The sequence below is a fragment of the Salvelinus namaycush genome, chromosome 12 (assembly GCF_016432855.1).
Source record: "Salvelinus namaycush isolate Seneca chromosome 12, SaNama_1.0, whole genome shotgun sequence".
Classification (NCBI taxonomy): domain Eukaryota; kingdom Metazoa; phylum Chordata; class Actinopteri; order Salmoniformes; family Salmonidae; genus Salvelinus; species Salvelinus namaycush.
The window spans coordinates 12543855-12557298 of record NC_052318.1 but is presented as its reverse complement, the minus strand read 5'-3'; the positions used below and the strand labels follow the sequence as shown (position 1 = coordinate 12557298).

At 41.3% G+C, this 13444-nt stretch overlaps 1 protein-coding gene across 3 annotated transcripts in view; it reads right to left on the bottom strand.

Moving 5' to 3' along the window:
* arhgef12b (Rho guanine nucleotide exchange factor (GEF) 12b) overlaps window positions 1-13444 on the bottom strand; it is a 154811-nt gene that overhangs the window by 76313 nt on the left and 65054 nt on the right. For 2 of the 3 annotated variants that reach the window (XM_039005184.1, XM_039005185.1), the window contains exons 4-5: window positions 7049-7147; window positions 4992-5041 (exon numbers count right to left, since the gene is read on the bottom strand). In XM_039005184.1, the coding sequence (XP_038861112.1) occupies window positions 4992-5041; window positions 7049-7147 (149 nt within the window). Of the gene's footprint in view, window positions 1-4991; window positions 5042-7048; window positions 7148-7977; window positions 8155-13444 lie in introns of those variants that run through there. The other variant, XM_039005186.1, reaches the window with a different exon arrangement.

Sequence of the window (13444 nt, the reverse complement as noted above, 5' to 3'; positions counted from 1 at the left end):
TTAGTTCATGTTCAACAGGAGCATGTGTACATAACTCTTTCCAAGCCAAGAAACACCTTATTTATTTCTAAATGTTAATTCAAATCAAATACATTTTTTGCCAAATGCTTTGTAGACAACAGGTGTAGACTAACAGCTTACTTACAGGTTCTTTTTCAACAATACAGAGTTAAAGATAAGATAAAAAATGTAATAAAAAATAGAAAGTGACAAAATTAATAAATATACAGAGAACAAATAAAAATATCAAGTAAAAATAACATAGCTATACATAGAGAGTAGAAAATAACATGGCTATATAGAGGGAATACAAGTACAGAGTCGATGTGCAGGGGTACGAGGTAATTGAGGTAGCTATGTACATATAGGTAGGGGTAAAGTGACTAGGCAGAAGGATAGATAATAGACAGTAGCAGCAGCGCATTTGGTGAGTTTGAAAGTGTGTGTGGAGTCAGTATAGTATGCATGTGTGTGCATGTTATGTGTGTTTGGGCGTATGTAATATGTGTGTGCGTGTGCGCGTGTGAGTCCAGTCTGTGTGCATAGGGTCAGTGCAAGAGAGTTAGTGCAAAAAACGGTTAGTGCAGGTAGTCCGGGTAGCCATTTGATTAGCTATTTAGCACTCTTGTTTAGAAGTCTTATGGCTTGGGTGTAGAAGCTTGTTGGTTCCAGACTTGGTGCATTGGTACCACATGCTGTGTGTTAGCAGAGAGAACAGTCGGTGGCTTGGGTGGCTGGAGCCTTTGACAATTTTTTCCTGCTTCCTCTGACACCGCCTTGTATAGAGGTCCTGGATAGCAGAGATCTCTTTCCTAGTGATGTACTGGGCCGTACGCACTACCCTCCGTAGCGCCTTGCGGTCGGACGCCAAGCAGTCGCCATATCGAGTGGTGATGCAGCCAGTCAAGATGCTCTCAATGGTGCAGCTGTAGAATTTATTGCGGATCTGCCAAATCTTTTCAGGCAACTGAGGGAGAGAGGCATTGTCCTGCCCTCTTCACCACTGTGTTGCTGTGTGTGGACCATGATAGAGAGTCTTAGTGATGTGGACATCGAGGAACTTGACGCTCTTGACCCGCTCCACTACAGACTTTTCGATGTGAATGGGGGCGTGCTCGACCCTCCGTTTCCTGTAGTCCACGATCAGCTCCTTTGTTTTATTGACGTTGAGGGAGAAGTTGTTGTTATTGACCTCCTCCCTATAGACTGTCTCATCGTCGTCGGTGATCAGGCCTACCAACGTTGTGTTGTCAACAAACTTAATGATAGTGTTGGGGTTGTGCGCATCCATGCCGTCATGGGTGAACAGGGAGTAAAGGAGGGCACTAAGCACGTAACCCCTGAGAAGCCCCCATGTTGAGGGTCAGCATTGAGGATGTGTTGTTGTCTACCCTCACCACCTGGGGGCAGCCCGTCAGGAAGTCCAGGATCCAGTTAAAGAGGGAGGTGTTCAGTCCCAGGGACCTTGGCTTAGTGATGAGCTTGGAGGCACTATAGGGTTGAACGCTGAACCGTAGTCAATGAATAGCATTCTCACATAGGTGTTCCTCTTGTCCAGGTAGGAAAGGGCAGTGTGGAGTGCAATAGAGATTGCGTCCTCTCTGGATCTGTTGGGGTGGTAGGCAAATTGGAGTGGCTCCAGGGTGTCTGGGATGATGGTGTTGATGTGAGCCATGGCCAGCCTTTCAAGGAATTTCATGGCTACAGATGTGAGTGATACGGGAAGGCAGTCATTTAGACAGGTTACTTTGGCTTCTTCGGCACAGGGACTATGGTGGTCTACTTGAAACATGTAGGTATTACGGACTGTGTCAGGGAGAGGTTGAAAATGTCAGTGAAGACTAATTGACTAATTGAAAATGTTACTGAAGTGAAAGTTTAGATTCACCCCCACAAACTAACAATTCATTTTCTTCACTGACACTATGCACAGCACTAAGCCATCCTGCCCTTTCCAATGACCCATTGGAATGCATTGCCATTATATGGTGTAGCTACTCAGCATCCCAGCAGAGGGCAGTGGTAAAGTATGGAGGGGGTCTAACCCATGACCCAATTCTCTCTTGTCTGAGAGAATTACGTTTTTCCTAAACACTGATCTTTGGTCAGTTTAGCATTTTCCCCACTAAGGGGCAATCAGCAGTTGCTACAGACACACATGATAACATACGCACTATACACACACGTACGCATGGATTTTGTGTTGTAGACATGTGGTAGTAGACTAGTGGCCTGAGGGCACACACTTAACGTGTTGTGAAATCTGATGTGAAATGTAATGCAATGTTTTTAATTGTATAGAACTGCCTTAATTTTACAGGACTCAGCTAATAGGGATCCATAACAAATACAAATATATACATTTTTGGACTTATAAAATAATTATCTGTACCCATGGATTCTTAAAGAATATAACTTATAAATGGCTCATTAGTTTAACAGTCGTACCTCCATCAGAATCCTAAATATAAGCATGTTTAACTCACATTTTTGTAAAAATAAATAAATAAATAATGTAAACAAACACTACATAGCTTCAAAACATGGTTAAAACTATATCTTGCATCCTAGCTCTGTATGAATTTGAGAGTGGTTACATTTCTCCAGCCCCATCCCTCAGATATTTTCCGAAACAGAGGCAGGGATTGGGGTTTGTTATTGTTTCAATTGCGGATTGCCCCTTTAAGGTAAGGATTGGGGAGGGGAGACTGATCCTAGAATGGTAACTTGGGAAAACTTCACCCGGAGAGGTCTCTGTTTTAGAGATAGCGGCAGGATGAAGTTGCCCCCTTCACACTGATCTAGTTTCAGTTTTACATTTTGGTTAAAATGCATGAGGTAAGATTTTTGGGAAGATGAACTGATCCTAGATCTGAGGCTAAGGGTAATCCCAGGAGATGTGGGGGGAGACGTGTTAAAAAAGGTAATACACGATTAGCAAAGTCTCCACCCCTCCAAATGAAAACTCTCAGCCAGTTTCGGGCAAATCTATGTGCCAAATGTCCCCTCCCCTTCCAAAATTAGAAAGATGCGAACACCATCAAAATCATGATTTGTCCAAATGATCAGAGATTAAAAATCTGAGTACTGAAACAAAGTTCCTCGTTAGTCGTCCCATCCCACAGTCTGTCGACAGATCAGACCATTTAATCAGAGTAAAAATTCCCTGTCTTAGGTCAGTTAGGATCACCACTTTATTTTAAGAATGTGAAATGTCAGAATAATAGTAGAGAGAATGATTTATTTCAGCTTTTATTTCTTTCATCACATTCCCAGTGGGTCAAAAATTTACATACACTATATTAGTATTTGGTAGCATTGCCTTTAAATTGTTTAACTTGGGTCAAACATTTCGGGAAGCCTTCCACAAGCTTCCCTCAATAAGTTGGGTGAATTTTGGCCCATTCCTCCTGACAGAGCTGGTGTAACTGAGTCAGGTTTGTAGGCCTCCTTGCTCGCACCTGCTTTTTCAGTTCTGCCCACAGATTTTCTATGGGATTGAGGTCAGGGCTTTGTGATGGCCACTCCAATACCTTGACTTTGTTGTCCTTAAGCCATTTTACCACAACTTTGGAAGTATGCTTGGGGTCATTGTCCATTTGGAAGACCCATTTGCAACCAAGCTTTAACTTCCTGACTGATGTCTTGAGATGTTGCTTCAATATATCCACATAATTTTCCTTCCTCATGTTGCCATCTATTTTGTGAAGTGCTCCAGTCCCTCCTGCAGCAAAGCACAACATGATGCTGCCACAACATGATGCTGCCACCCCCGTGCCTCACGGTTGGTATGGTGTTCTTCGGCTTGCAAGCTTCCCCCTTTTTCCTCCAAACATAACGATGGTCATTATGGCCAAACAGTTATATTTTTGTTTCACCAGACCAGAGGACATTTCTCCAAAAAGTACGATCTAAGTCCCCATGTGCAGTTGTAAACCGTAGTCTGGCTTTTTTTATGGCGGTTTTGGAGCAGTGGCTTCTTCCTTACTGAGCGTCCTTTCAGGTTATGTCGATATAGGACTAATTTTAATGTGGATATAGATACTTTTGTACCCGTTTCCTCCAGCATCTTCACAAGGTCCTTTGCTGTTGTTCTGGGATTGATTTGCACTTTTCGCACCAAAGTACATTCATCTCTAGGAGACAGAACACGTCTCCTTCCTGAGCGGTGTGATGGCTGCGTGGTCCCATGGTGTTTATACTTACGTACTATTGTTTGTATAGATGAACATGGTACCTTCAGGCGTTTCGAAATTGCTACCAAGGATGAACCAGACTTGTGGAGGTCTACAATTTTTTTTCTGAGGTCTTGGCTGATTTCTTTAGATTTTCCCATAATGTCAAGCAAAGAGGCACTGAGTTTGAAGGTAGGCCTTGAAATACATCCACAGGTACACTTCCAATTGACTCAAATTATGTCAATTAGCCTATCAGAAGCTTCTAAAGCCATGACATAATTTTCTGGAATTTTATAAGCCGTTTAAATGCACAATCAACTTAGTGTATGTAAACTTCTGACCCACTGGAATTGTGATACAGTGAATTATAAGTGAAATAAAAAGTCTGTAAACAATTGTTAGAAAAATTACTTGTCTCATGCACAAAGTAGATGTCCTAACTAACTTGCCAAAACTATAGTTTGTTAACAAGAAATTTGTGGAGTGGTTGAAAAGCAAGTTTTATTGACTCCAACCTAAATATATCTAAACTTCCGACTTCAACTGTATGAGTATTTTCAAATACTTTCCAAGTATTTTTCCAAATGAATTACAAATATTTAACTACTTGTCTTTTCAAATAAAATATATCTGAATACTTACTTCGAATGTACCGTATGTGAAAGCAATTCAGATATTTGACATAGTATTTGAACCCAGGTCTGCGACAGATGCTACTACCATTTATGTTACATGCATCTGTCCACGAGAGATTAGGATATGGGTAATGTCTTGGAAGAGTGTTATGGGCCCCAGAGAAGGAATGAGCCTCACCTTGATGATCCTATCACCCGTCTGGACACCCGCTCGCATGGCAGCGCCATCTGCGGAAGAGGACAGGACAGGCAAAGGGAGTGAGAATGATAAAAAGTTAGAAATATTACTGTATCTGACTGTATAATGAAACCTCCAGAGATAAATCCAATATATTGTATCCTTGCCTTGGGTATCAAGACTGCATGAATAGATATTTACATTGGGCTATGCTCCCAATTGAACATATTGCGCTAACGTCAGAGGTTTACACCCACAAGATATCCAATTAAATTACCTTGACATATAATGAATATACAGTTGAAGTCGGAAGTTTGCATACACCTTAGCCAAATACATTTAAACTCAGTTTTGCACAATTCCTGACATTTGATCCTAGTAATAATTCCCTGTCTTAGGTCAGTTAGGATCACCAATTTATTTTAAGAATGTGAAATGTCAGAATAATAGTAGAGAATTATTATTTCAGCTTTTATTTCTTTCATTACATTCCCAGTGGGTCAGAAGTTTACATACACTCAATTACTATTTGGTAGCATTGCTTTAAATTCTTTAACTTGGGTCAAATGTTTCGGGAAGCCTTCCACAAGCTTCCCACAATAAGTTGGGTGAATTCTGGCCCATTCCTCCTGACAGAGCTGGAGGACACGCTTTTTCAGTTCTGCCCACAAATTTTCTATAGAGTTGACGTTAGGGCTTTGTGATGGCCACTCCAATACCTTGACTTTGTTGTCCTCAAGCCATTTTGCCACAACTTTGGAAGTATGCTTGGGGTCAATGTCCATTTGGAAGACCCATTTGCGACCAAGCTTTAAATTCCTGCCTGATGTCTTGACATGTTGCTTCAATATAGCCACATAATTTTCCTCCCTCATGATGCCATCTATTTTGTGAAGTGCACCAGTCCCTCCTGCAGCAAAGCACCCCCACAACATGAAGCTGCCACCCCCGTGCTTCACGGTTGGGATGGTGTTCTTCGGCTTGCAAGCCTCCCCCTTTTTCCTCCATACATAATGATGGTCATTATGGCCAAACAGTTATATTTTTGTTTCATCAGACCAGAGGACATTTCTCCAAAAAGTACGATCTTTGTCGACATGTGCAGTTACAAACCGTAGTCTGGCTTTTTAATGGCAGTTTTGGAGCAGTGGCTTCTTCCTTGCTGAGCGGCCTTTCAGGTTATGTTGATATAGGAATCGTTTTACTGTGGATATAGATACTTTGTACCTGTTTCCTCCAGCATCTTCACAAGGTCCTTTGCTGTTGTTCTGGGATTGATTTGCACTTTTCGCACCAAAGTGCGTTCATCTCAAGGAGACAGAACACGTCTCCTTCCTGAGCGGTGTGATGGCTGCGTGGTCCCATGGTGTTTCTACTTGCGTACTATTGTTTGTACAGATGAACGTGGTACCTTCAGGCGTTTGGAAATTGCTCCCAAGGATGGACCAGACTTGTGGAGGTCTACAATTTTTTTCCGAGGTCTTGGCTGATTTCTTTTGATTTTCCCATGATGTCAAGCAAAGAGGCACTGAGTTTGAAGCTAGGCCTTGAAATACATCCACAGGTACACCTCCAATTGACTCAAATTATGTCAATTAGCCTATTAGAAGCTTCTAAAGCCATGACATCATTTTCTGGAATTTTTAAGCTGTTTAAAGGCACAGCAAACTTAGTGTATGTAATCTTCTGACCCACTGGAATTGTGATACAGTGAATTATAAGTGAAATAATCTATCTGTGAATAATTGTTGGGAAAATTACTTGTCTCATGCACAAAGTAGATGTCCTAACCGACTTGCCAAAACTATAGTTTGTTAACAAGAAATTTGTGGAGTGGTTGAAAAACGAGTTTTAATGACTCCAACCTAAGTGTATGTAAACTTCCGACTTCAACTGTACATACATTTTCATATGGGTGGCCCCAGTGGGAATCGCACCAGTGACCCTGCTGTTGCAAGCACCATGCTTTACCAATTAAGCCACACCATACCTCATCATAATTGACTTGACTAAAGAACAGGAAGGTGTAGATTAGAATAGGATGGAAAAGGACTTACCCTCTTTGACCAACTGCACAAATACAGGGTTGTCTCCGCTCACCGTCAACCCGAAGCCATTCTCATCTTTCTGGATGATCACACAACGCTGGACAAGCCCTACACATAGACAGACAGAAGAGAAAGAAATATTGTGTTACACACCATCACACACACAAACATACACACGAGTTGGCACAGTTAGAGGAATCAAGGACGGTGTGGTGGGACAGGGTGTGCGTGATGGGGAACAATATGCAATGTGGGTGTCAAACTGTTTTCCTATATACAGGTATAAGGCAATGTGTCTCCTTGGTGATGGAGGCACTCACTCAATAGATCAGGTCTGTTTTGTGGCTAGTCGTTGTTATAAAATGATGATGATGAAACCTGAGGCGTTTGAAGCTTCTATTGAGTGGCAGCAATGAATGATTGATACCTCAGGGTATTACCTGGTTTCAAATACTTAATACTATGCCCCAGTTGTGAAAGTACTTCACTCTCTTCTTCAAAAGCCTTTAATACATGGATGCATTTTGTTAAAGGGATAGTTCTGCAAAATTGCATATTAGATATTTGTTCCCTGAACTTGAAGGCAGTCTATCCACAAAAAGAGACAAACAAAAGTATAGTGTGGATTGCAATCACTCCTTGTCCATAGACTGCTTTCAAGATAAGGAAACAAATATCGAAATAGTTTTGCTAAACTATCCCTTTAATATCCGTATGATGCTTTGATAGGCTGTTATAAATAATGGCATAACACATGACCCTCTAGGAACCCAGTTTGATGCTCACATAAAGACATGTTGTTTGTGGAACATTGATATCAGGACACAAGTGGCAGCAGCACCCTCTGTCATGTTTGTTTGAACACAGATTGTGAGTTGTTTAACTTTCAAATAGAGAGAGACACACGGATTCACATTCGTAGATTGAAATTGACTCACCACACCAGTAAACTTGCAGGTGAGTTTCACTAACACAATAGTTCATCCAAACCCATATCATCATTATAAACAGCGAGTGCATACTGTAAACAAAGCCAAACGAAAAAGCAGATTAAACCAGTAGTCCAGGTTGCAAGTAACCTCTTGTACGAACCATCCTGATCTCGCAAGCTTACATTCTGATTCGTTATCTGTGAAGCGAAACAGAATGTAAGCTCTCGAGATCAGGAGGGTTCATACGAGGCTAGGTTGCAGGAGGTACAGTAAGAAATTGTGCAATGTCAAATAATGGCTAATGTTGCAACCCAGCAACAGATGTAATCATCAACGTATTACTCAAATTATTGCAAACGTGTGAGAAAATGTGGTGCTGTCTCACTTTGAAGCACTTTAAATGGACATTTCAGCCACATTTTTTATTCACATATTTGTTTCCTTACCTTGAAAGCAGTCTATGAACAAGGAAACTGCAGTCATTGCTTTGGTTTTGTTAAACTAGCCACTGACGCTAACTGATATTGTACAGCGTTTTTCTCAACATAGAAAAGTCACGGAAGGTGTTTTTTTCGGGCCGCCTTTTTGGGGGAAATAACTTTTGGGATGGAAAAACATTTTCAGTGTAAACTTAATATAACGTATGTAGAAAACATATTGGACCTATATATTTTTAAATAAGATTTTTTTTTTTTTTTTTACAATCACCAAAATAAAAGCAAAACAGTTAGGGAGAATCTACAATTGTAGAAAATGATGCATTCAGGAGTATTTTTGTCATGACATGGGGCCCCCATTGACTTTGTTAAGTCACTCAGATAGCATAAGAGCACGGCATAAGCCATAGCAAAATCTGTAGAATTGCAGGAAATTCGCTTTAAAACAGCAACATTTTGTCTCTGCGAGCAAGAGGAGGGCCTCCAAAAAAAGGGGTCGATGACCTCGCTATTGGCCCAGGCCCACTGCCACACCCCAGCCAAACCCCTTACCTAAGCCACATTTTAATCCAGAAAAAATCCTGCTGTATTAGCAATTTTATAGCCAAAAAACAAAGTAAATTCAATGTCATGCCCAAATCACTTCAAAGTCACTTCAAAGTTATTGGGCTACACAATCCCTTTAAAAGATGATCTGGGCATGAAATTGAAAGCATGCTAACTTGAGGACATTGATTTACATTGTTTTTTGGTTAGAAAATTATAACATTAACAGTTGGTGGCAGTAGCTAGCTTCACAACACCAAAGCATGGATTTCAGTCTCTCCAACCTTGAAAATGTAAATAAATAGGTCATTTGGCTGAACTGCCACTTAAACATTTCTGACAGAATTTTTTTCAGGCCTAAATAGTTAAACAGGTACGTTTTCTCCAACTTTCTCCCCTCAACCTCTCCTGGTAGCATTCCGTCATGAACCCAAACATCTTCCTTCTCGCTGCTCTGGCCAGGTAACACTAAAACATCCAGACAATGTTTCTCAACACTGCGGGAAAGTTCACTGCCAGGGCAATGAGAGGCAATGGTGAGTTCAATAAAAATTTAATAAAAGGAGTACGAAGGGGTGTAGGACTCGTGTTAGTACGTTAGTGAACAACAGGGGGTCACATGGCAGAAGAACTGGGGACGTCGCAACACAAAACAGCCCCCACACACTAACGGGGTGCATCTCAAAAGTCTAAAACGGCAACTTCCACTTGCCTCCCTTTGTTAGGGCTGAACTTAACAGACGGGATAGGTGCTATTATGGTGAAAAAAGCCTAGTGCTGGTGAATCGGGTTTTCACCTGTCCACTGTCCTGTTCCCTCAGATCAAATGAAGGAAAGGAGGCAAGAAAAAGAGGACACTTAGAGACTATTGAGACACAGCCATTAAGACCATCTTACCACAGGGTTCGGAGGGGCTTCCCTCGGCTACTACACAGCCAGACCGCTGCACAGGCACGTCTAGTATAGCACGACACAGTTCACATGGTAACGTAAAAACACAACCAGGACACACAGAGGAGAAAACAGAGCAAAAGACAAGAAAATCTAAAACATTGGGAGGAGAAAAAAACATGTCAGAAAAAAAGAGTGAGTCTTCTGTACCAGTGTGACTATACACCTTACCTTACAGTGTGTGAGCATTCATTCTGAATTTTGTTGCAATTAGTAATTGTTTTATTGAATGTATGTACAGTACCAGTCAAAAGTTTGGACACACCTACTCATTGAAGCGTTTTTCTTTACTTTTACTATTTTCTACATAGTAGAATAATAGTGAAGACATCAAAACTATGAAATAACACATATGGAATCATGTAGTAACCAAAAAAGTGTTATTTTATATTTGAGATTCTTCAAAGTAGTCACCCTTTGCCTTCATGACAGCTTTGCACACTCTTGGCATTCTCTCAACCAGCTTCATGAGGTAATCACCTGGAATGCATTTCAGTTAACCTGTTTGGCGTGCAAGCCCGACACCGGTACACTTATGACAACAGCCAGCTCAAAGTGCAGGGCGCGAAATTCAAAATATATATTTTTTAAATATTTAACTTTCACACATTAACAAGTCCAAGACACCAGATGAAAGGTACACATCTTGTGAATCAAGCCAACATGTCCGATTTTTAAAATGTTTTACAGGGAAGACACAATATGTAAATCTATTAGCTAACCACGTTAGCAAAAGACACCACTATTTTTACTCCATCCGTTTTTTACTACATCAGTAGCTATCACAAATTCGACCAAATAAAGATATAAATAGCCACTAACCAAGAAACAACCTCATCAGATGACAGTCTGATAACATATTTATTGTATAGCATATGTTTTGTTAGAAAAATGTGCATATTTCAGGTATAAATCATAGTTTACATTGCAGCTACAGTCAGAAATTGCACCGAAAGCAGACAGAAAAATTACAGACACCAACGCCAAATAACAAAATACTCATCATAAAACATTTCTGAAAAATACATAGTGTACAGCAATTGAAAGACAGGCATCTTGTGATTCCAGACAATATTTCCGATTTACCAAGTGTTTTACAGCGAAAACACAATATAGCGTTATATTAGCTTAGCACAATAGCAAACATAACAACAGCATTGATTCAAGGCAAAAATAGCTATAACGTATAAACCACCAAAATATATTAATTGTTTCACTAACCTTCTCAGAATTCTTCAGATGACAGTCCTGTAACATCATATTACACAATGCATATAGAGTTTGTTCGAAAATGTGCATATTTAGCGGCACAAATTGTGCTTATACAATGAGAATAGTGTCCATAACGTCAAGCAATCTGTCCGGCGCCATCTTGGAAAGCCACCTACTCTTATCGAAAACTATTCATAAACTTGACTAAAAAAATACAGGTTGGACAGCAATTGAAAGACAAATTAGAGCCTCCCGGGTGGCGCAGTGGTCTAGGGCACTGCATCGCAGTGCTAACTGCGCCACCAGAGTCTCTGGGTTCGCGCCCAGGCTCTGTCGCAGCCGGCCGCGACCGGGAGGTCCGTGGGGCGACGCACAATTGGCATAGCGTCGTCCGGGTTAGGGAGGGTTTGGCCGGTAGGGATATCCTTGTCTCATCGCGCTCCAGCGACTCCTGTGGCGGGCCGGGCGCAGTGCGCGCCAACCAAGGGGGCCAGGTACACGGTGTTTCCTCCGACACATTGGTGCGGCTGGCTTCCGGGTTGGAGGCGCGCTGTGTTAAGAAGCAGTACGGCTGGTTGGGTTGTGCTTCGGAGGACGCATGGCTTTCGACCTTCGTCTCTCCCGAGCCCGTACGGGAGTTGTAGCGATGAGACAAGGTAGTAATTACTAGCGATTGGATACCACGAAAATTGGGGAGAAAATGGGATAAAATTAAAAAAAAAAAAAAAAAAAGAAGAAAAAAAAAAAAAGAAAGACAAATTAGTTCTTAATGCAATCGCCGAATTACATTTTTAAAATTAACCTTACTGCGCAATACAGGCTGCGATAACACAATGCTACACTGCAAGCAATGGCGTTTCATGCATTTGACATTTTTCAACAGAACAATGAATTATCAGCATAAAGACTGCTTACTATTAGCTGAGCTTCCATCAGAATCTTGGGCAAGGTGTCCTTTCTTCAAAACAATCGTCTTTGGGTTGAAAGATGTCCTCTTGTCCGGTCGAATTAGCCGCTAAACGTTAGCCGCCAACTGGAGTGGTGTCCAACTCGTGAAAGCGCGTGGCAAAGAAATCCCAGAAAATCGCAATAAACTGCTATAAACTGCTATAAGTCGGTTTAAATTAACTACCTTATGATGTCTTTAACACCTATAACGAATAAAAACATGACCGGAGATATAGAAATACTAAAACGAAAGCGTTTGCAGGACGCCATTCTGATGTCTTCATGCGTCAAGCGCACTGTTGAAAAGAACGGTACTTCCTGTTCCACGGTCTAATATAAGGTCCCAGATTGCGCAATCGATTCCATTCAAAGTCTCACCGCTTACTGACATCTAGAGGAAGGCGTATGCAGTGCATGTACCCTCATAGCTTGCATGGGGACTTATAAACTGATCTCAGAACAGGGACCTGGATTTCTGAAATCTCACTCCCTGACAGGAAAAGTGCTGCAGAATGAGTTCTGTTTCACTCAGAGAAATAATTCAAACGGTTTTAGAAACTAGAGAGTGTTTTCTATCCAATAGTAATAATAATATGCATATTGTACGAGCAAGAATTGAGTACGAGGCCTTTTTGAAATGGGCACCTTTTATCTGGCTACTCAATACTGCCCCTTGAGCCCAAAGAGGTTAACAGGTGTGCCTTGTTAAAAGTTAATTTGTGGAATTTCATTTCCTTCTTAATGCATTTGAGCCAATCAGTTGTGTTGTGACAAGGTAGGGGTGATATACAGAAGATAGCCCTATTTGGTCAAAGACCAAGTCCATATTATGGCAAGAACAGCTCAAATAAGTGAAGAGAAACGACAGTCCATCATTGCTTTAGGACATGAAGGTCAGTCAATCAAGAAAATGTCAAGAACTTGAAGAAAGTTTCTTCAAGTGCAGTAGCAAAAACCATCAAGCGCTATGATGAAACTGGCTCTCATCAGGACTGTCACAGGAAAGGAAGACCCAGAGTTACCTCTGCTGCAGAGGATAAGTTCATTAGAGTTATCAGTCTCAGAAATTGCAGCCCAAATAAATGCTTCACAGAGTTCAAGTAACAGACACATCTCAACACCAACTGTTAAGAGGACACTGTGTGAATCAGGCCTTCATGGTCGAATTGCTGCAAAGAAACCACTACTAAAGGACCCCAATAATAAGAAGACACTTGCTTGGGCCAAGAAACACGAGCAATGGACATTAAACCGGTGGAAATCTGTCCTTGAGTCTAAAATTTTTGGTTCCAACCGCAATGTCTTTGTGAAACGCAGAGTATGTGAACGGATGATCTCAGCATGTGTGGTTCCCAACGTGAAGCATGGAGGAGGAGGTG